Source organism: Trachypithecus francoisi, unplaced genomic scaffold (genome assembly GCF_009764315.1).
Source record: "Trachypithecus francoisi isolate TF-2019V2 unplaced genomic scaffold, Tfra_2.0 Lachesis_group0, whole genome shotgun sequence".
Classification (NCBI taxonomy): Eukaryota; Metazoa; Chordata; class Mammalia; order Primates; family Cercopithecidae; genus Trachypithecus; species Trachypithecus francoisi.
The window spans coordinates 143,222,310-143,245,796 of record NW_022681453.1 but is presented as its reverse complement, the minus strand read 5'-3'; the positions used below and the strand labels follow the sequence as shown (position 1 = coordinate 143,245,796).

The following is a 23,487-nucleotide window of genomic DNA, read 5'->3' as shown; positions in this document are numbered from 1 at the left end:
AAGCAGTCCTCCTGCCTCGGCCTCCCGAAGTGTTGGGATTATAGGTGTTAGCCACTGTGCCCACCCTTTTTTTTTTTTTTTTTTTTTAAGTTATTGAATCTACTACTCTCTCTCTTTTTTTTTTTTTTTTTTGAGACAGGGTCTCACTGTGTCGCCCAGGCTGGAGTGGTACAGTGGCGCCATCTCAGCTCACAGCAACCTCCACCTCCCAGGTTCAAGTGATTCTCCTGCCGCAGCCTCCCCAGTAGCTGAGACTGGAAGCTGAGACCACACCACCACGTCTGGCTAATTTTTGTATTTTTAGTAGAGATGGTGTTTCACCCTGTTGGTCAGGCTGGTCTCTAACTCCTGACCTCAAGTGATCCACCCGCTTCATTCAGCCTCCCAAATCACTGGGATTACAGGCATGAACCACCTCACCCAGCCTGAATGTACTACTCTCAAATCATTAATAACATAATTATAATGAGTCTTATCTACAATGTTAACAGTTTTAATCTGAGCCTCAAAAAATAAGATGTGATCTCAAAATTTCTTATTCTTATTTTGTGTAACCTATTGTGGGTACTTAAATTTTATTTTTTAATCCATATTTTAATTTGTATTATTTGAGTAATGAGTCAATAGAAATTTACTGCCTAATGGGCTATACTATACTTCTTTTCATTGTCTTTTTTGTTTTGTTTTTGAGGTATTCCTTGTTTTTCTAGCTTAGTTTGTTGAATAAGTCTATTTTTACCTTGGCAGTTATTGTTAATAGTTCACTCATGCCGGGCGCGGTGGCTCAAGCCTGTAATCCCAGCACTTTGGGAGGCCGAGGTGGGCGGATCACGAGGTCAGGAGATCGAGACCCTCCTGGCTAACACGGTGAAACCCCGTCTCTACTAAAAATACAAAAAACTAGCCGGGCGCGGTGGCGGGCGCCTGTAGTCCCAGCTACTCGGAGGCTGAGGCAGGAGAATGGCGTGAACCCGGGAGGCGGAGCTTGTAGTGAGCTGAGATCCGGCCACTGCACTCCAGCCTGGGCGACAGAGCGAGACTCCGTCTCAAAAAAAAAAAAAAAAAAAAATAGTTCACTCATATCTGCACTTAACCTTCTGTTGGATTCAACTCTGAATCCTTGTAGTATGTCCTCGTATGTCATGTCCATGATTTTAATAGATTTCGTCTATATTACCTTCTAGCATTTATTTCGTTAAAGTGCTGTGACCACAATGGTACTTATTATTCTGGGGCAAGAGAACTAGATTTCATGTATTGATTATGGTCTTTGTTCAGTTTCTGGTTAACTAAGTCAGAAACCATTATGATTCTTCCTTAAATATGTTTTTTCTTAATTAAAATAAACATCCGTCATTAAACGAAGAATAACTATTAAAGACCATCAATTCTGAGGAGGCTGTGGTTGAAAAGCAAAGAAACGAATAAAGGTTAACAACAGCAACAAGAAAACAAGAAAGCGTCTCGTAATTCTAAAATAGGTTATTTGCAGCACGTTGTAAAGACTTCCATGTAGGTGTCTGTGTTTAAATAATATGTGGTAGTTTCTCATTCTTTTCAGTGACTGCTTATCTTAAACTCATCTTCCTCAAACCTGAGTAGAACAAAGTTACTTACAGCAACTTCTGGAATAAGATGGAGTGTCTTTTTTTTTTTTTTTTTTTAACACCCCAGAGTGTTTAGTACATAAAAGCAAGCCAGGCCAAACTGATTTCAAAGCTTGGCTGTGGCATTTATCAATAGTATGATCTTGAGCAAATCATCAAATCATTTTTCTAAGCCTAAATTTAAGCACATGTAAAACAGAAATGTTGACATTTATAAGATTGTTCTAAGGATTAAATGAGAAAATGTACGTAAAGTGGTTAGGTACATAGAAAACATCCCAAAATGGAACTGCTTTTATCATACAATTATTGTCATTTTTGTCATTATACTATAATAATTCTTAGAATCATATCTTTTAAAGATTGCTCTTGAGATTGTAGTAGACGTCAGATGTCTTCTTGCTGATTTCCCTAGCTGCTACAGCTTCCATTTATTTAAAAAAATATATATATTTTTTAATTGAAATGAGATCTTGCTATGTTGCCCAGGCTGGTTTTGAACTCCTGGGCTCAAGCGGTCCTCCCACCTCAGCCTCCCAACGTGCTGGGATTACAGGCATGAGCCACTGCACCTGGCCCATTTATTCAAATTTAAAAGTATACTTTTGCGGGCCAGACACAGGTCTGAGGTCAGGTGTTCGAGACCAGCCTGGCCAACATGGTGAAACCCCGTCTCTACCAAAAATACAAAAAATTAGCTAGGTGTGGTGGCATGTGCTGGTAGTCCCAGCTACTCAGGAGGCTTAGGCAGGAGAATCACTTAAACCCAGGTTGCAGTAAGTCAAGATTGTGGCACTATACTCCAGCCTGGGTGACAGAGTGAGACTCCATCTGAAATAAAAAATAAAACCGAAGTATACTTTTGCCATTTTCTCTAGCACCTTTGGCTTTCCTTTGATTTGATAGACCTCAACTTCTCTGCAGATTAGTTTTGTGTTCACTTAAAGGCGTTTTTTTCCTTTTCAGCTGAAAGTGGAATCATCCATGTGTCTTCTATTTTATATCATTTCCCAACACTAGCCTTATATAGGAGGCTTTTGGTAAAATATATACTTTTTTTTTTTTTGAGACAGAGTCTCACTCTGTCGCCCAGGCTGGAGTGCAGTGGCACGATCTCAGCTCAGTGCAGCCTCTGCCCCCCGAGTAGCTGGGATTACAGGTGCCCACCACCGCACCCGGCTAATTTGTGTAATGTTAGTAGAGACGGGTTGTGCTGAAATTACAGATGTGAGCCACTGCACCTGGCTTTTTTTTTTTTTTTTTTTTTTAAGTTAAGGTATTTCCTGGATATTTTCTAGAACCAACTTGAAGTTGCTTTTTATGAAAAATGAACAGTTTGGAGTGATCTGTGTTTGAAAAGAGCTATGAATGTTTTGGTTAGTGTTGACTACTATAAAACAATATTTCATTGTTGAAATAATTTCTTTTGAAACCAGAGTAAATGTTATCAGTGTCACTAACAAGGGACTACTGCACTCCTTCGACCTCCCAAAGGCAGTTTGCCTTGAATTCTCGCCCAAAAATACTGTCCTGGCAACGTGGCAGCCTTATACTAGTAAGTATTTTCTCAGTAAAAATACTCTGACAGGATCAATTATGTTTAGTCGGGGGAAAAAGTTATAAAGTTTATAACCTCATAAGAAAGTAATTTGTCTTTACGATAGTAGTGTTTGTGAATATTTATGATCAACAGTGAATCTTGTACTCTCCAAATAAAGAATGTATTGAAAGTAATTTCAAGGTATATGGTAAGTTAGTGTAAAGAGCCCGTATGAGCTAAAGGAAAAGAAAAAGCTCAAGGGAAAATTCAGAAAGTAAATGACTGCTGGATAGAGATTTCTGAAGATTAAGAATAATAATGACTTTTAAAATCAAGACATTTTAAATAATTATTACGTGAAAGGAAGTACAGTAGACAAAACATCTAAGGGATGTGTGTGGTATAACAGAGTAGAAAATGTTGTGCCATTTTCCAATATATTTAAAGGGATACCTAATGATAATATATTATATGAACATTTTATATAGCTGTGTTTCATGTAATAAAGTAGTTATAAGGGCTTATTTTAAGAAACATTTTCTAATAATGTTGATATGGTTGAATAAGTAAATGATAAAAAACCCAAGTCATTGGGTTACAAACATCCTGTGTTTTTGTTCTTTCAAGAGGCATGAACTCTAATGAATCTTATTTTTCCAAGTGAATGAAAGAGATACTGAGAATCAATTTAGAATCATGAGTGGTTTATGTAACCTTTTTTTTTTTTTTGGTAACACAGAGGCAAGCTTTCATGATTTAACCCATTTGATAGTAATCCATGTCAAACTTAATAAATAAGAAAAATAATCTTTTTACAAATGTTACAAGGCAATTACTGAAAAAAAAAAATTTTATTGCAGCTTCTAAAGATGGCACAGCTGGGATACCCAACCTACAACTTTATGATGTGAAAACTGGGACATGTTTGAAATCTTTCATCCAGAAAAAAACGCAAAATTGGTAAATAAATGGTTTAAAATACTAATTTTTTACATAGTATTTTTAATGTAATCACTGTATAATATTTGTTTTCCTGATATTGGTTTAAAAAAATAACTTATCAGACAAAAATCTACATTTTTAAGGATTTTGTATGTAGGAATGTAATAGAGCAAAAACTTGATCTTTCTTTCCTTTAGTATTAAGTGGAAAGGAACAATATTTCTTTTTTTTTTTTTTTTTTTTTTTTTTTTGAGACGGAGGCTTGCTCTGTCGCCCAGGCTGGAGTGCAGTGACATGATCTTGGCTCATGCAACCTCCGCCTCCTAGGTTCAAGCAATTTCACTGGCCTCAACCTCCCAAGTAGCTGGGACTACAGGCACATGCCACCATGCCAGGCTAATTTTTGCATTTTTAGTAGAGAAGGGGTTTCATCATGTTGTCCAGGCTGGTCTTGGAACTCCTGACCTTAGGTGATCCACTTTGGGAGGCCTAGGCCTCCCAAAGTGCTGGAATTACAGGTGTGAGCCACCGTGCCCAGACTTTTCTATTAACATATATTGACTTAAACTATTAGTAACTGACTTGATATCATTTTTATAAGTGTTTTTCCTTTTTTTTTTTTTTTTTTGAGACGGAGTCTCACTCTGTCACCCAGGCTGGAGTGCAGTGACCGGATCTCAGCTCACTGCAAACTCCGCCTCCCGGGTTTACGCCATTCTCCTGCCTCAGCCTCCCAAGTAGCTGGGACTTCAGGCGCCCGCCACCTCGCCCGGCTAGTTTTTTGTATTTTTTAGTAGAGACGGGGTTTCACCAGGTTAGCCAGGATGGTCTCGATCTCCTGACCTTGTGATCCGCCCGTCTCGGCCTCCCAAAGTGCTGGGATTACAGGCTTGAGCCACCGCGCCCGGCCGTGTTTTTCCTTAAATAGTAACCAGTAGCATAAATTACCTTAACATGTTAATGTGATGTTACATTCCGTCTGAATATTTTTTATACTCTTTTTTTTTTTTTTGACATAGGTGTCCATCCTGGTCAGAAGATGAAACTCTTTGTGCCCGCAATGTTAACAATGAAGTTCACTTCTTTGAAAACAACAATTTTAGTATGGAAAGATACATGACATAATTTTATTACTTACTGTAATCGTATACAGTTTTCATTAACTTTTATGACACCATAGGGTTTTCCTAAATACTGTTAATTTATTAATCAATAATTGCTATTACATTCATTTTCATAATTTTTTATAAGTCTGAATTCAGTGAAAATCTATAACACAAAGGTTTTCTTTTACAGTAACTTTTTATTATCTGATAATTGCTATTAAGACATTTGAATATCTTTTCCTGAATGTAATTGCTATTGAAATTCTGTGACACAAATTTTTTAGATATTTTATACTGTAGAATTTTAAACATAAAACTTCAGACACCTAGTCCTAACATCAGCTTATGGCCAGTCTTATCTCATCCATGCATCTCTCCAGCTACCATCTCTCTTACTAAGTGAAAGCAAATCCCAGACATGGTATAATTTTATATACTTGTTAAATATATAATTGTAAATATTTCAGGGTAGATTTCTGAAGATTGGGGCCTTTCATTTTTTAAACTTAGCCACAAAACCATTATCACAAATTATTAAATATGTGTTCAAATTTCTACTACTTGCAAATGTTACAATTTTTTTAAAACTCAGGATCCAAATAAGGTACTGCACATTGTGGTTGATTGATACATCTTTTATGTTTCTTTTGGTCCTATAAGTTTCCACACCATCTGTGTTTTTTTTTATTCTTCATAATTTATTGTTTAAGAAACAAGGTTATTTGTCTTGCGTATTTTCCCATAGTTTGAATTTTGCTTTTGTATCCCATGGTATAATTTAACATGTTCATCTGTCCCCTATAAATTGCCAGTTAACTCTAGAGTTGGTCAGCTTCAGGTTCTTTTTTAAATGAGTAAGGGTAAGACTACATTATAAGGTGATGTTCACTTCTTTTATCAAGAAGCACATAATGTCTGGTTGTCTTTTATTTTGTAGGGTTAGCTGACAGTGTTTCATGCCTAGATGCATTATTTCATCAATGGTTGCAAATTGTTGATATTCTGGTGTTTTCTCCCTCCCTTATTTTTCAGCTGTACTGCTTGTATAAAGAAAAATTTCCCCTTCTACTATTTGGTTACCTAGTGCTGCATTTATATAGAAAAGGCAGGATAAATATTCTTGCTTTTATCAGTTTTAATATAATGTATTCTATCTCTAGCAACCTTCATTGTAACCAATTAGCTTTTTCCCCATTCTTGTTTTTTGAGAGTGGGCCTCATTCTTTTGTCCAAGCTGAGCGCAATCATGGCTAGCTGCAACCTCGGCTTCCTGGGCTCAAGCAATTCTCCTGTCTCAGCCTCCCAAGTAGCTGGGACTACAGGCTTGCACTACCACGCCCGGCTAATTTTTTATTATTTGTAGAAACAGGATCTCACTGTGTTGCCCAGGCTGTTTTTTAGTTCCATTCTTTTTTTGTTTTGTTTGAGAAGGAGTTTCACTCTTGTTGCCCAGGCTAGAGTGCAAAGGTGCGATCTCAGCTCACTGCAACCTCTGCCTCCCAGGTTCAAGTGATTCTCCTGCCTCAGCCTCCTGAATAGCTGAGATTACAGGCATGTGCCACCACGCCCAGCTAATTTTATATTTTTAGTAGAGATGGGATTTCGCCATGTTGGTCAGACTGGTCTCGAACTCCCGATCTCAGGTGATCCACCTGCCTGAGCCTCCCAAAGTACTGGGATTACATGCATGAGCCACCGTGCCTGGCCTTTTTAGTCCCATTCTTAATGTGGATTGAAAATACATGTGTTTCAGTCCATTGTAGTTATTTTTCTTATTGATGCTCAAATTGTCTCATCATTGACCAATTAGTCTTTAGTGACTTCTTTGCTATATGGTAAGAAAAGTCATTCTAGGATTAATTTGTGCATTTCTAACCATTACACCTAGAACTGGCTAATTTTTCAGGAAACCCTATCTCCTTTTTGGTGTGCTACTTTTGAATAGCTATTGATCTCTGAAATTGAACAAATAAAAGTATTAGCTCTTGATCTCAGTAAAGGAAACATTAAAAGGAAATGGGGTTTCTTGAAAAATTGGCTGAGTATAGCAAAAAAAATTGTATTTAGGTTCTAGGGATTCTTATTTGCTGTTGCATTGGTCATTGTTTCTAAGCATTTTTTTCTATTTAAAAAATAATAATCATAGTTTTTTTTAAAGTAAAGTTTTATGCTTATAGTTTTATTTAAATTAAAGACTACAAGGTTTTTATTTAACTTCTTCTATCTTATTTGTATTGCCTTTTGTTACCACCAAGAATCTTGTTTCTCTGGAATACCAGGGATGATAATTTGAGAATATCACATTCACATAAGCGTTCATTTGGTTTGTTCCACATTATCCACACGGTATTCTTAGAATCTTAATACCAAAAAGTGACACCAGTACTGAAAATAATTTTTTAAAAAGAGTTTGCAGTTATTTTTCTCTTTAGAGCATCCCATTACTGATTGTACAGTTTTGAGTATATCATAGTTAGACTAGGAATTGGTAACTTTGTTCACACATACCAAAGATGGCATGTAGGCTGATTTTGAGCAGTATCCAATCAGTATAATTATGCCTTTCATTTTCCTGTGTTTGAGGTACACTGGCACCTCGCTGTTTCTGGGTTAACTTGCTTTCTTGTCTTTTTTTTTTTTTTGAGACGGAGTCTCACGCTGTCGCCCTGGCTGGAGTGCAGTGGCCGGACCTCAGCTCACTGCAAGCTCCGCCTCCCAGGTTTACGCCCTACTCCTGCCTCAGCCTCCCAAGTAGCTGGGACTTCAGGCGCCTGCCACCTCGCCCAGCTAGTTTTTTGTATTTTTTAGTAGAGACGGGGTTTCACCGTGTTAGCCAGGATGGTCTCGATCTCCTGACCTCGTGATCCGCCCGTCTCGGCCTCCCAAAGTACTGGGATTACGGGCTTGAGCCACCGCGCCTGGCCGCTTTCTTGTCTTATTCGCCTCTTTGTGAGCATGCCAAATGAAGAGGGATCACCACTTTGACAGTTTGGTGTGCTGCGTTTGAAAAGCCATTGATCTCTGAAATCAAACAAAGAAAGTATAGTAGCTCTTGATCTAATTAACTAGGGTAGCAGTTTTATTAATAATAGCATGGTTTGGACTGCCTAGAATAGAGTAAGCTCTTAATATCAGCCATTGTTACTATGGTTGTGATCATCATTATCATGCATCTGTTTATCACATTAAGTTACAGAATTTCCATATCCACATTCTGCAGTAGCAGGCCAAGGTTGATCTTTTCCTTCTAATAGGCTGTAAGACCACTTTATTTTAGCGATTGAAGAGAGGATAACTGACATTTATCAAATACCTACCATGTGCCTGGCACTGTTCTCTTGAAACCAATTACTGAGAGTTGGGTGGTATAATTCCATTACTTGCCTAAGCTCACACTGCAAGTAAATGACTGAGTAGAAATTAAAGCCTACATCTGTCTTGCTACCCCATGCTTTTTCCACTGTGTTACTATGTGTCACCAGCAGGAGACTACAGTGAGTACTATTAGTGTGTAGTTATAGTAATCCTTTATAATGTATTCAGAGTTTAACATGTTCCTTTTAGCCTGTCTCATCAATCTGATTTAATTTACTCTTTTTTTAGACACAATTGCAAATAAATTGCATTTGCAAAAAATTAATGATTTTGTATTATCACCTGGACCCCAACCATACAAGGTAATTGCTGTTTTTGTTTAAGTGGAATATTATGTGTTTAAACCTTTTCCTAGTTTTTTGTGACTGTACAAACATGTCCATCTCAGTTTTTATTCTCAAAAAATTAAGTAATGATTTATGTGTGTATCTTAGGTGGCTGTCTATGTTCCAGGAAGTAAAGGTGCACCTTCATTTGTTAGATTATATCAGTACCCCAACTTTGCTGGACCTCATGCAGCTTTAGCTAATAAAAGTTTCTTTAAGGCAGATAAAGTTACAATGCTGTGGAATAAAAAAGGTATGCTAAGTATATTTTATCCCTCCTTTTGTTTACCAGTTGTTAATTTAGGCTATATTCCTATGCATGTAACAGAAGAATCAATGCCCATGTAATTTGTGTTTTAAATCTAATTAAAGTTTTTACTGTTATAGCTACTGCTGTGTTGGTAATAGCTAGCACAGATGTTGACAAGACAGGAGCTTCCTACTATGGAGAGCAAACTCTGCACTATATTGCAACAAATGGAGAAAGTGCTGTAGTGCAATTACGTGAGTATTCCAGCAGTCTTCCTTTGATTAGAAACAATGGTAGTAAAAATACTATGCCATAAAGATGAGATAATCTAAATTCTTGATCAAAAGATAGAATTCAAATACCTTAATAACCTTTAAGATAAAATTCTTCTTAATTAAGAAACTTAAAATCATCCTCAAACATACCTTATTTTGGCAGAATACAATTAGGTATTTGAGTTATGCCAGCGTTTTAGAAGTAAACTTCCTGAGTGAGGTAATTCCGTTGTAGTAGCTCTTTTGGAGCTTACTTAGCTAATTATGACAGCAAATTGCTTAATACTATATTTAGAATTGTTAGTAATATCCAAGAGGCCAGGCATGGTGGCTCATGTCTATAATTCCAACACATTTTCAGAGGCTGAGATGGGAAGATCATTTGAGCCCAGGAGTTCAAGACCAGCCTGATCAACATAGTGAGACCCCGCCTCTGCAAAAAATAGAAAAACTTAGCCAGGCATGGTGGCATATGGCTGTAGTCCCAGCTCTTCAGGAGACTGAGGCAGGAGGATCACTTGAGCCCAGAAGTTCAAGGCTGCAGTGAGCTATGATTGTGTCACTGTACTTAAGCCTGGGTGAAAGAGTGAGACCCCGTCTCAAAATAATAATATCCAAGAATGTTACCACTTCATCTGTTGTTTTAATGAACTAAAACTTTAAAATAATAGTTTTAAAATACTGACAGCTTTCTAATTTTCTCGTTTTGAATTGAACTTGTGTAAGTAGGGTATTCTACCTTTTAAAAAACTGTATTTCCATTGAAGTCAAAGAAGAAACAAAGATGGCTCCCCTTTTCACTTTATTTTAATAACATTCTGAAATACCTAGTCACTATAACTAATCAGCAGAAGTAGAATATATACAGTTTTGAAAGAAAACAAAGTCATCTCTGCTCATGTAGATGAAGTCACACTATAACCAACAGCTACTTTAAAAAAATAAAAGATTCCATATATAGCAAAAAAATAATAAGAACAAATATATAGGGCCAATGGGAAGAAAACTTTAAAACTCTTCAGAGAGATAAACTATGGCCTTTACTAAGAAGAATTATTTTTATAAAGATGTCATTTCTCTGCTATCAATCTAAAACTAAATTTAAATGCTAACTGATTTTTTTTTTTTAACTAAATAAACTGGCTCTAAGGTTGGTGTTGAAAAATGAACACACAAGAATATTTTGGAAACTTGTGTAAAAGAAGAGCAGGGCAGGGGAAGTTGTCTGGAGTTCTGACACTACCAGATAATAAAATGTACCCAGCACTTTGGGAGGCTGAGGTGGGCGGATCATGAGGTCAGATCAAGACCATGCTGGCTAACATGGTGAAACCCCGTCTCTACTAAAAATACAAAATTTAGTTGGGTGTGGTGACACGTGCCTGTAATCCTAGCTACTTGGGAGGCTGAGGCACGAGAATTGCTTGAACCCAGCAGTCAGAGGTTGCAGTGTGCCAAGATCGCACCACTGCACTCCAGCCTGGTGACAGAGCGAGACTCCGTCACAAAAAAAAAAGTAAGACAATTATAATTAAGACAGTTTGGTTGTGGTATATGGATATACTGGTAAAACTGATAAATCAGTGGAAGAGAACAGAGTCCAGAAATAGATCCACACTTTTTTAGACATTAATATATGATAAAGTCAGCATTTGAATCAATGGAGGAGAATATATTGATCATTTAATATATGGTTTGGGACAACTGGCTAGTCATTTGAAACAACAGGTTATTATCTTCTTCACCAAAATAAATTCTGGTTGGGTCAAAAACTTATACATAAGACTGCAGAGGAACTAGAAGAATATATGGGAGAATTTTTTTTCTAATCTTAAGAGTAGAAAAAAACTTTTTAAACAAGACAGAAGTACTAAGGGGGAAAATGATGAATTTGACCATAGAAGAATAGTGGATTATTACAGTGAGAGAAGAAAAGCGTCCATAAATTAAACAAAATGAACAAGAAGTTGGGGAAAATATATTTTTTAGTCAAGTGATGTGTTATGAGAAAGGGTAAATGTTCTTGATGTATCAAGTAAGCCAAGTAAAAGACCAATAATTAGAGAAAAATAAAATAGGCGTAGGATAGTAAAAATTAGTCCTCAGAGCCAGTGCGATGGCTCATGCATATAATCCCAACTATCTAGGAGCCTGAGGTGGGAGGATTGTATGAGCCCAGAAATTTGAGGCTGCAGCGAGCTAAGATCCCACATCTGTACTCCAGCCTTGGTGACAGAATGAGACCATCTCTTTAAAAAAAAAGAAAAAAAATCAGCCCTTAGAAAAAGAAATAAAATTACTTATATTAAAAGATGCTTAACTTACAGTTAAAAAAATAGAAAACAAGATAGATATTTTCACTTAATAGGCTGATGAAGATAAAAATATGAAACTACACAGTATGGTTGAAGTATAGTGAGGGGGAAGCCTGCATCATCAAAAACTGCTGATAGAGGCTAGGCACAGTGGCTCTTGCCTATAATCCCAGCACTTTGGGAGGCTGAGGCAGGTGGATCACCTGAAGTCGGGAGTTCACAACCAGCCTGACCAACATGGTGAAACCCCATCTCTGCTAAAAATACAAAATTAGTCCTGCGTGGTAGCTCATGCCTATAATCCCAGCTACTCAGGAAGCTGAGGCAGGCGAATCGTTTGAACCCTGGAGGCAGAGGTTGCGTTGAGCCGAGACCGTGCCACTGCACTCCAGCCTGGGTGACGAGAGTGAAACTCCATCTCAAAAACAAAAAAAAATTCTGAAAGGATATCCAAGAAATATAACATAGGGTTGCCTTTGTATAAAGTGACCTGTGTTTGTGGCTTTTTTTTTTTTTTTGATATGGCGTCTCGCTCTGTCGCCGAGGCTGGATTGCGGTGGCGCGATCTTGGCTCACTGCAACCTCTGCCTCCCAGGTTCAAGTGCTTCTCCTGCCTCAGCCTCCCGAGTAGCTGGGATTACAGGTGCATGCCACCGTGCCCCACTAATTTTTCTACTTTTAGTAATGATGGGGTTTCACCATGTTGGCCAGGCTGGTCTCAAACTCCTGACCTCAGGTAATATGCCCACCTCGGCCTCCCAAAGTCCTGGGATTATAGGCGTGAGCCACTGCACCTGGCCTTTTGTGCCTTTTTAAAAAATATAGGGCACAGTGGCTCATGCCTATAATCCTAGCACTTTGGAATGCCAAGGCAGGAGGATCCCTTGAGCCCAGGAAGTTGAGGCAGCAGTGAGCTGTGATCATGCCACTGCACTCCAGCCTGGGCCACAAAGTAAGATCCCATTTCTATAAATAAATAAATAAATAAATAAAATAGTTTGTATTTTGATTACCATCTGCACGTATTACCCTTTCCAAAAAAAAGTTTATTAATAGTAACTATTACTATAAGGCCATATTAACAAAATGTTTAAAAGAAATTAAGATTCGGCCGGGCTCGGTGGCTCAAGCCTGTAATCCCAGCACTTTGGGAGGCCGAGACGGGCGGATCATGAGGTCAGGAGATCGAGACTATCCTGGCTAATACGGTGAAACCCCGTCTCTACTAAAAAATACAAAAAACTAGCCGGGCGACGAGGCGGGCGCCTGTAGTCCCAGCTACTCGGGAGGCTGAGACAGGAGAATGGCGTGAACCCGGGAGGCGGAGCTTGCAGTGAGCTGAGAGCCGGCCACTGCACTCCAGCCTGGGTGGCAGAGCAAGACTCCGTCTCAAAAAAAAAAAAAAAAAAAAAAAAAGAAATTAAGATTCAGTAGGGGTTCTTAAATATAAATTTATGATTATACATTAATCGCCCTAGTATATAATATGAGTATTTTAATGTTAACATTAAATCTTAATGTTAACATTTATCTGTTTGATGTGTTCTGAGTACTATATGATGGTAACTTTTGCTAACAAATATTTATATAGTTCTTTATTGCTAATTTGGGCTTTATATTCTTTTTCTAGCAAAAAATGGCCCCATTTATGATGTAGTTTGGAATTCTAGTTCTACTGAGTTTTGTGCTGTATATGGTTTTATGCCTGCCAAAGCAACAATTTTCAACTTGAAATGTGATCCTGTATTTGACTTTGGAACTGGTCCTCGTAATGCAGCCTACTATAGCCCTCATGGACATATATTAGTATTAGCTGGATTTGGAAATCTGAGAGGACAAATGGAAGTGTGGGATGTGAAAAACTACAAACTTATTTCTAAACCGGTGGCTTCTGATTCTACATATTTTGCTTGGTGCCCGGATGGTGAGCATATTTTAACAGCTACATGTGCTCCCAGGTTACGGGTTAATAATGGATACAAAATTTGGCATTATACTGGCTCTATCTTGCACAAGTATGATGTGCCATCAAATGCAGAATTATGGCAGGTTTCTTGGCAGCCATTTTTGGATGGAATATTTCCAGCAAAAACAATAACTTACCAAGCAGTTCCAAGTGAAGTACCCAATGAGGAACCTAAAGTTGCAACAGCTTATAGACCCCCAGCTTTAAGAAATAAACCAATCACCAATTCCAAATTGGTAAGTAAAGTTTTACTACTTTAATAGAAAAAAGTTTATTTTGTACTTGGAGTGGTGGTTCACATCTGTAATGCCGGCACTTTGGGAGGCCGAGGCGGGAGGATCACTTGAGGTCAGAAGTTTGAGACCAGACTGGCCAACATGTTGAAACCCCGTCTCTACTAAAAATAACAAAAATTAGCTGGGCATGGTGGCGCATGCCTGTAGTCCCAGCTCCTCAGGAAGCTGAGGCAGGAGAATCGCTTGAACCCTGGAGGCGGAGGTTGTGAACCGAGATCACACCACTGCACTCCATCCAGCCTGAGCAACAGAGTGAGACTCTGTCTCAAAAAAAAAAAAACAACCACTACCACCTTTCTCTTGGACTGGACAAAATGTGTCAGTGGTCTGAAACTTCTTAATTTCCATCAAAATGTTTACTATTTGAACAGTATTATTTTATTTATGTAAAATTATATAAAAACACATGGTATTTATTTGTATTTATCATATTTATTTAGATTTAAAAAGAAAATATATAGTGGACTTTGGATTTGTCCTATTTCTGTATTGGAATTTTCCTTACCTCAGATGAAAACAAAAGTAACTCCAACCCATCCTGCTTTCTTTATCTGTGCATGATGGCACAATTCTTTGATCCATAAAATTAGTAGGTTTATTTTGGTGATGGGGAGAAATTGATACAGAAAATAATACTTTGAAAATGGTGATGAAATTAGGTAATAACTTAAAATCAGGATTTTTGTTTGTTTTGTTTTTGAGACAGAGTCTCATTCTGTTACCTAGGCTGGAGTGCGGTGGCACTATCTCTGCTCACTGCAACCTTTGCCTCCTGGGTTCAAGCAATTCCCCTGCCTCAGCCTTTTGAGTAGCTGGGATTACAGGTGCTTGCCACCACGTCCAGCTAATTTTATTTTTAGTAGAGATGGGGTTTTGCCCTGTTGGCCAGGCTGGTCTGGAACTCCCAACCTTAGGTGATCCACCCATGTTGGCCTCCCAAAGTGCTGGAATTACAGGCATGAGCCACTGTACCCGGCCGGGATTTTTTTTTTAACATTCAGGATTTCTATTAAATTGTTGCTTTTTTGGAGGCCAAGCGCGGTGGCTCAAGCCTGTAATCCCAGCACTTTGGGAGGCTGAGACGGGCGGATCACGAGGTCAGGAGATCAAGACCATCCTGGCTAACCCGGTGAAACCCCATCTCTACTAAAAAAAAAAAATACAAAAAAATTAGCCGGGTGAGGTGGCGGCGCCTGTAGTCCCAGCTGCTCGGGAGGCTGAGGCAGGAGAATGGCGTAAACCCGAGAGGCGGAGCTTGCAGTGAGCTGAGATCCGGCCACTGCACTCCAGCCTGGGCAACAGAGCAAGACTCCGTCTCAAAAGAAGAAAAAAAAAAAATTGTTGCTTTTTTATGTGGCATGATGATTGTGTGGTCCTGTCAAATCATTTTAGTTGAAGTAGCTATATGCCCAGTAATTAGAAATTTTTACATGTATCTAATTCCAGAAATGAGCTAAATTATAAAGAAAATACTGTCAAGAAATTACTAGAAACAAAGACAGCGTGGTAGATAACTTTACAAAGGAGGAGGGTTACACAGCAGTAGGGGAAAAAAGGTGTTGGGTTATTCCCCCACAGAAAAAAAAATTTTATAAGTACAAATTTATATATAAATTATACTTAAAGAATATTTATTAGCTTTCCAAAAAACCTTCACCTTTTAAAGTGTGTTCGTTGGTCTGGTGCAGGGGTTTCCATCTGTAATCTCAGCACTTTGGGAGACCGAGGCGGATGGATCACCTGAGCTTAGGAGTTTGAGACCAGCCAGGGCAACATGGCAAGGCCCCGTCACTACTAAAAATTTTTAAAAAATAGTTGGGCATGGTGGTGTCTGCCTGTGGTCCCAGCAACTCGGGGGGGTTGAGGTGGGAAAATCACTTGAGCTCTGGAGGAGGAGGTTGCATTGAGCTGAGAAATTAAAATGTGTTCATCAAAAACAGTCCCATAATAACTGATATAACTGAATAAACAAAGTTTCTTAATAAGAACGAAATTATGCATAATGAGCACATAGTACCAAAACCAGGAAAAACTCATGATTTATAGTAGTTGTGTGGATTTTTTCATCTCAAGTGAAAGGCTCTCAGTGGCTTACATGATGCTCATAAGTGTGGAAGAGACTTGTAACTTACCTTTTCTTCTTGCATCATTTTTAATCAAAGTTCTCCTGAGCAGAAACTTTTTAGCCAAAGCAAACTACTACAGAAGAGCCCGCTATTGAAAGGATTTTCATATTATGTATAAAACAAATGTTCAGCAAATATTGTATAACTTAAGTAGCATTTTATGCAACATGGGTAAACATGAAATGAAAAAGCCTTGCACTCTGAATGTGTCTGCTGTTCTACAAATGTGGGTTCTCATAATATTCAGTTTGTTTCAAGTAGAATATGAACATGCCCAGAACTTTGATAACCTGAAATAGTTGATGCATTTGCTAAGATAAAGTCACTCTATGGTTTCTTATTTGTTATTCTGCATCTTAAGTGTTTGAGCTCTGCTCATTTCCACATAGGACTTATAAGTAAAATGCAGATCTGAGACCTAATACTCATGAAACTTCATGGAGAGCTGATACTTTTGATGTGCTGAGGTATGATAGAGTCTAGAGTTAACATTAAAATAATAGCAATACAGATAGAAATCAGTAAGTACATGAATCTGATAGGGAGTTGTAGTGCCGTCACTTGTACTGTATGTTGTCTAAAACTATTCTGGAGATACATTGAACCTATAATTCACTATATTTTCTATTGTGGAATATAGTTGTTACATGGTTACATAAATATCTGATGTTGGAAATTATTATCTTCATTGTGTAATCTGACAAACCATGTACTTTTTTTTTTTTGGCCTCTTCATTATGTCAGTCCCAGACTTATAATTATCTAGTTAATTATTCCTTTCTGTTTCACTTATTTTCTTATAATCTATTGTTGGTTTTTCATTTGCTTTTATTTTTAATCTTCTAATCTTTGATTTTACAAGTGAAGATCTAGCAAGTAATTCTTTGTGTGAAGAAAATAAGCGAGGCAACTGGATTTCTGTTGACAGTAGTTAGAACCAAAAAGGCCTCAGAAGAAGCTGTTGTTGGTATCTAGTTTTCATAAGACTCATGTGTCTGTAGTAGTGCTAAGAAAAAATCTGTTGTTTGAACAAAACTAAAGTGAATTTTGCAAGCTCTGATATGATTGAAAGATATAGCAACTAATAGGAAGATCCTGATTAAATCCATCCTGACAGTTGGAGTGTGCCACTACCAATGAGTTTTGAAATAATCTTTGCTAATGATCTTAAATTTGATAAAATAAGTTTATCCTGTATTAGCAGAAGTGTATAATTTGTTGTTCTAGGTGTTTACAACATGGACTCCATTTCAAAATTATTTTACATTTTCCATAGCATGAAGAGGAACCACCTCAGAATATGAAATCTCAATCAGGAAATGATAAGCCATTATCAAAAACAGCTCTTAAAAATCAAAGGAAGCATGAAGCTAAGAAAGCCGCAAAGCAGGTATTTGGGGCACTGATTTCCTCATAACAAAACAAACAAATAGTTATGGCCTGGCGCAGTCGCTCACACCTGTAATCCCAGCACTTTGGGAGGCTGAGGCGGGTGGATCATTTGAGGTTAGGAGTTCAAGACCAGACTGGCCAACGTGGTGAAACCCTGTCTCGACTAAAAATTCAAAAATTAATTGGGCATGGCTTATAATCTCAGCTACTCAGGAGGCTGAGGCAGGAGAATTGCTTGAACCTGGGAGGTGGAGGTTGCAGTGACCAGTGATCGCATCACTGTACTCTAGCCTTGCAGCCTGGGCGACAGAGCAAGACTCCATCTCCAAAAAAAAAAAAGGGCAGTTAAGTTAGCGCTAAGCCTTAAAATTTAAAGAATTGTGGTCCTAAATACTTGACTGTGGCCAAGTGTGGTGGCTCATTGCCTGTAACCCAGCATTTTGGGAGGCCAACATGGGAGAATTGCTTGAACCCAGGAGTTCAAGACCAGCCTGGGCAACATAGTGAGACCCTGTCTCTACGAAAAATTTTTTGCTGGGCATAATGGCATGTACCCCATAGTCCCAGCTACTTGGGAAGCTGAGATGGTAGGATCACTTGAGCTTGGGAGGTTGAGGCTGCGGTGAGCTGTGATTGTACCACTCCAGCCTGAATGACAGAGCAAGACCGAAAAAAGAAAACACAAAAAACCTTGGCTCTTACGTTATAAAATGTAGTTGTAGTTAGACTTAAATAGGCAGAATATCTTTCGTTTGTGTTTGCCTATGAATTTCTAAGTAATCCTGTCTATATTATGGGTGACAAACGGAACCTGACATCATAACCTGGGACACTAATAGTATTACGTAGCATGTTACTTGCTGTAGACCCTTTTGGTGGCACTTGTGTAAAGTGGTGTAGTTTGCTTTCCTTGAAGCATATATTTACTAAGAGAAGCTGGAAATTACATGACTAGAAAGCCATTTGGGCACTCAGTATTACAGTACTATATGAAATTATTTAACTGGGAATCAAAATACCAGAAGTACCCAAATAATGGGAGATTTCCAGAATATTTTTTATTTACTGTAGTTGAAAAGCCACACCAGTATAAATAATTGCAAATTGTGATATTGTATAGCTCATGGTGACAGTGTGATCAGCTGGGCTGGGGATGTCTGGTTAGTGAAGTTATGGTGGTCACATTTTTGCAATTCAGGCAGCAGAGTACATATCTCAATCCATTCAGGCTGCTACCTTAGACTGGATAATTTATAAACAAATTTATTGCTCACAGTTCAAAGCTGAGGTGCTGGCAGATTTGGTATCTGGTGAGAACCCATTCCTCATAGATGGCACCTTCTTTCTGTGTGTCCTCCCGTGGTGGAAGGGGCAGTGGAGCTCTTGCTGGTCTCTTTTATGAAGCTACTCCTCATGACTTAATCATTTTCCAAATGCACCACCTTTTAATACTATCACATTGGGTATTAGGTCCCAAACTATGAATTTTGGGGAAACACCAATATGTCAGACCGTAGCAGTGGGGTAGGGTTTTCGTTTTTTTTGTTTTTGTTTTTGTTTTGAGACACTCTCTGTCTCACTCTGTTATCCAGGCTGGAGTGCAGAGGCATGATCACAGCTCACTGCAACCCCAAACCCTTAGCTCAAGTAATCCTGCCTCAGCTTCCCAAGTAACTAGGACTATACATGTATACCACCATTCCCAACTAATTTTTTCATTTTTGTAAAGACAGGTTTTCGCTTTGTTTTTCAGGCTGGAAATGGGGGTAGGTTTTTTTGGTTTTGTTTTGTTTTGGGGTTTTTTTTGAGACCGAGTTTTGCCATGTTGCTGTAGTCTCAAATTCCTGAGCTCAAGCGGTCCATCCACCTTGGCCTCCCAAAGTGCTTGGATTACAGGCGTGAGCCACTGTGGCCGTCCTAGAAAGAGCAGATTTTTAACAGCTGATTGCTGTATCACCAGTACAGTCGTGCTGATAATTCTTGAATTTTGACAGGTCTAGGCTGGTTATGTGTTTTGGGAGGCAGTTACTATTTTAAGGTGTAGAATTGTCTTATGCAACCATATTCTGCTAAAATCTGGACTTTTAGAAAAACCATTCTGCTCATTTGTAGTTAATATATTTCATCCCCAGAAGTATCTTAATTGGTCAGCTTTAGGTTATTCCAAGTAAAAATGATCTGTTTCATGCATTTGATATTAGATTTGTATAAAAGCAAGTCTTGTCCCTTCATCAGTACAAGTAGGGACCTCTACTGGCCCTGGATATTACAACACATTAGTAGTATCCTTACAACTTGATAACGAAGATGCCCCTTTGAGTTTTAGGGCCTCTCTGAAACCCACTCAACTTAGAATTCTATTTTTATAAGCAAAGTTTCTTCCACTTTATCAAAAGATGTTTTTAATGTGACCACTGGTGATACTGACAAATATTCCTTTATAATTATTATATAAATAATTACTTATAATTACATGATTATAATTATTAATAATTATAACAACCATTAATATACTAAATTATATTAATTATATAAATAATATACAAATTATATTTGTATGTTTTATAAATTATTTAATATTTCACATTAATATAATGAAATTATGATTATTATAAATAATGGTTATAACTCTCAGTTATAAATGTATAACTCTTTATAGCTCATGGTAGTAGTGTGATCACCGTCGGGCATGGTGGCTCACACCTATAATCCCAGCACTTTGGGAGGCCGAGGCGGGTGGATCACCTGAGGTCAGAAGTTCAAGACCAGCCTGGTCAACATGGTGAAACCCCGTCTCTACTAAATATACAAAAATTAGCTGGGTGTGGTGGCGGACGCCTGTAATCCCAGCTACTCAGGAAGCTGAGGCAGGAGAATCGCTTGAACCCGGGAGGGAGAGGTTGCAGTGAGCTGAGATCGTGCCACTGCACTCCAGCCTGGCAACAAGAGCGAAACTTCGTTCCAAAAAAAAAAATAGTATGATCACCTGGGCTGATCAGTTATAAATTTATAACTCTCAGTTACAAGTTTATACAAACTGTCGGTTTTTTTTTAAAAGAGCCAATACAGTCATCAAGCACCTACACATGTTTTTTTACTAAAGATGATACCAAATGTGATACCAGTAATCCCTCATTGTGGAGTTGCTTTTTGAGTTGTTTTTCCAGTAATAGCAAAGGTTTTCAACTTGCAAGATAAACTATTCAGTATGTATTTTAGGGACGACTGGCTGAAGTTAGTAAAAGTTATGGCTGTGTGATGGAACAAAGCTAAATGGCCCTTGACAGAATCTCACCTTATCCAGGCTTTCTTAGTCCTGACTCTGAAGTAAGTAGCCAAAGATAGAGAAAGAGAAGATAGAGAAGATAGAGAGTTCAAGGTGCAACTGCAAAAGTAGCACTGATTTCTTTTTTCTTCTTCCCAAGTTCATGGATAGGTTTATTCTTACTGTAAACAAATCAGCATACAATATTTTTTATTCCTTATTAAGAACTTTCACCTTTTCACTTTTTTTTTTTTTTGAGAGCGGAGTCTCGCTGTGTCGCCCAGGCTGGAGTGCAGTGGCGCGATCTCAGCTCACTGCAAGCTCCGCCTCCCGGGTTCCCGCCATTCTCCCGCCTCAGCCTCCGAGTAGCTGGGACTACAGGCGCCCGCCACCGCGCCCGGCTAGTTTTTTGTATTTTTAGTAGAGACGGGGTTTCACCGTGTTAGCCAGGAGGGTCTTGATCTCCTGACCTCGTGATCCACCCGCCTCGGCCTCCCAAAGTGCTGGGATTACAGGCTTGAGCCACCGCGCCCGGCCTCACCTTTTCACTTAAAGGAGCACTTTACAGCTTCTCTTTGGCATATCCGAATTGCCGGCATCACTACCCTACACTTTGGGACCATTATTAAGTAAAGTAAGGGTTACTTAAACACAAGTACTGTTGATACTGTGACAGTCGATCTGATAACAAAGACAGCTACTAGTGAAAAATACATGGGGAGCGAATACACTGTGGATACACTGGATAAAAGAATGATTCTTGTCCTAGGCTGGATGCTAAGAGATTTCATCACACAGCTTAAAACTGATGAATTGTTTATTCCTGGCATTTTCCATGTAATATTTTTGGGCTGCAGTTGACCCTTGGTTACTGAAACCATGGTTAAGGGAGACGTACACAAAGGCCAGGGGCAAGAGTATACAGCATCTTAGCAGAAATAAAAGTGATTCAGAATCAGTAAGGAGGGACAAGAAAAGTTATCAGAGGTTTGATCATATTGGAAGCAATATAGCATCCCTTTAAGGAGAAAAAAGTTTTGTGGTACTTTGTTGCAGAGCTGAATTGATCTGATTATGAATTAATATCTGTAGGATTCTTATTCTTGTAGCATAATCCATTACATATACTTGATCATACATATTCTTTATAGTTTTGGAGAGAGCCTTGTAAGAGTGAAACTTGAAACACGTTAAATAGAAAAGCCCTCTCATATGTTCAAACCGTCTATCTACTGGCACATCTCAGAATATCCAAAAGTTTGGAATGCTTGTTTGCTGGTACAGAAACCTCCTAGTTTACTCTGATAAGGTCATTTTATTTCTAATATGGGAGTATGTAGCATACTTCATGAGACCTTTAATTCAGATTTTTTATATAAAATGTGGATAAAATCACATATTTAGTTTCTGTATTTCATATACCAAAGCTATGTTGATTTAAATACTGTAATGTTTTTGGTTTTTTTAAATTGAATTTTAAAAAATATTTCCTGCAGGAAGCAAGAAGTGACAAGAGTCCAGATTTGGCACCTACTCCTGCCCCACAGAGCACACCACGAAACACTATCTCTCAGTCAATTTCTGGGGACCCTGAGATAGACAAAAAAATCAAGAACCTAAAGAAGGTGAGAGACTTAAATGAAAAATAGACGTGCATATTGAAAGGTATACATGAAAATTATATAAATAAGGTAGTACTTAGATGTCTAAAGACAGTTATCTAAGAAGTTGGTATCAGCAGTTCTCGTTGTTTTCTCACTAGAAGCACTATCACTTAGAAATGGTATTGATTTTAGTTCTATTCACAAATGTCTGAAGACTCTTAGTACTTTGATTTTTGGAGTAATAAAATTCAGTGTGCATTAGCATAGAAATATACTGAACACTTTTTTTTTTTTTTTCAAACGGAGTCTCGCCCTGTCACCCAGGCTGGAGTGCAGTGGCACAACCTTGGCTCACTGCAAGCTCCGCCTCCCAGGTTCAAGTGATTCTCCTGCCTCAGTCTCCCGAGTAGCTGGGACTACAGGTGTGCGCCACCACACCCAGCTAATTTTTGTATTTTTAATAGAGACAGGGTTTCACCATGTTGGCCAGGCTGGCCTCGAACTCCTGACCTTACGTAATCCACCTGCCTTGGCCTCCCAAAGTGCTGGGATTACAGGCGTGAGCCTCCATGCCTGGCCACTGAACACTTTTATACGCAGTGTTTCATTAGAAACCTTGTGATAAGTAGGGGCAGATATTCTAGTTTTGAAGATCAAGAGACAGAGATGAAAAAGAAGTGTATTGACTTGTGATATTGCAGCCAGTGTGCTGGGGTGGCCCCGGGGATAAAACAAGCTGCTTCACAGCTGCATTATGAGGTTTCTCTTTCATTCTTTTTAATTGGGCAGGACTTTGGACCAACAGTCTTTCAGAATGCTCTCAGTGAGATTTCTCTCAAAGCCAGAAACATCACCCAGGTCCAATGGGGCATTGAAATGTGCCATTACTGATACATTTACCTATACACATACATACATGATAACATTAATTAAAAGCCTGAGAAAAATATTTTGCCAAATCTCATGTTTTTAACATTTACAATTTTGTATTTAACTTATCATTATTATTATTATTATTATTATTATTTGAGACGGAGTCTCGCTCTGTCGCCCAGGTTGGAGTGCAGTGGCGTGATCTCGGCTCACTGCAAGCTCTGCCTCT

General features: G+C 38.5%; 1 protein-coding gene across 1 annotated transcript in view; it reads left to right on the top strand.

Annotated features, from left to right (window-relative positions):
• Positions 1–23,487, top strand: part of EIF2A (eukaryotic translation initiation factor 2A) — a 35,935-nt gene that overhangs the window by 11,089 nt on the left and 1,359 nt on the right. The window contains exons 4-12 of the mRNA XM_033212325.1: positions 3,044–3,162; positions 4,008–4,107; positions 5,109–5,191; positions 8,799–8,872; positions 9,005–9,149; positions 9,284–9,400; positions 13,367–13,938; positions 17,401–17,514; positions 22,278–22,406. Of these exons, the coding sequence (XP_033068216.1) occupies positions 3,044–3,162; positions 4,008–4,107; positions 5,109–5,191; positions 8,799–8,872; positions 9,005–9,149; positions 9,284–9,400; positions 13,367–13,938; positions 17,401–17,514; positions 22,278–22,406 (1,453 nt within the window). The remainder of the gene's footprint in view (positions 1–3,043; positions 3,163–4,007; positions 4,108–5,108; positions 5,192–8,798; positions 8,873–9,004; positions 9,150–9,283; positions 9,401–13,366; positions 13,939–17,400; positions 17,515–22,277; positions 22,407–23,487) is intronic.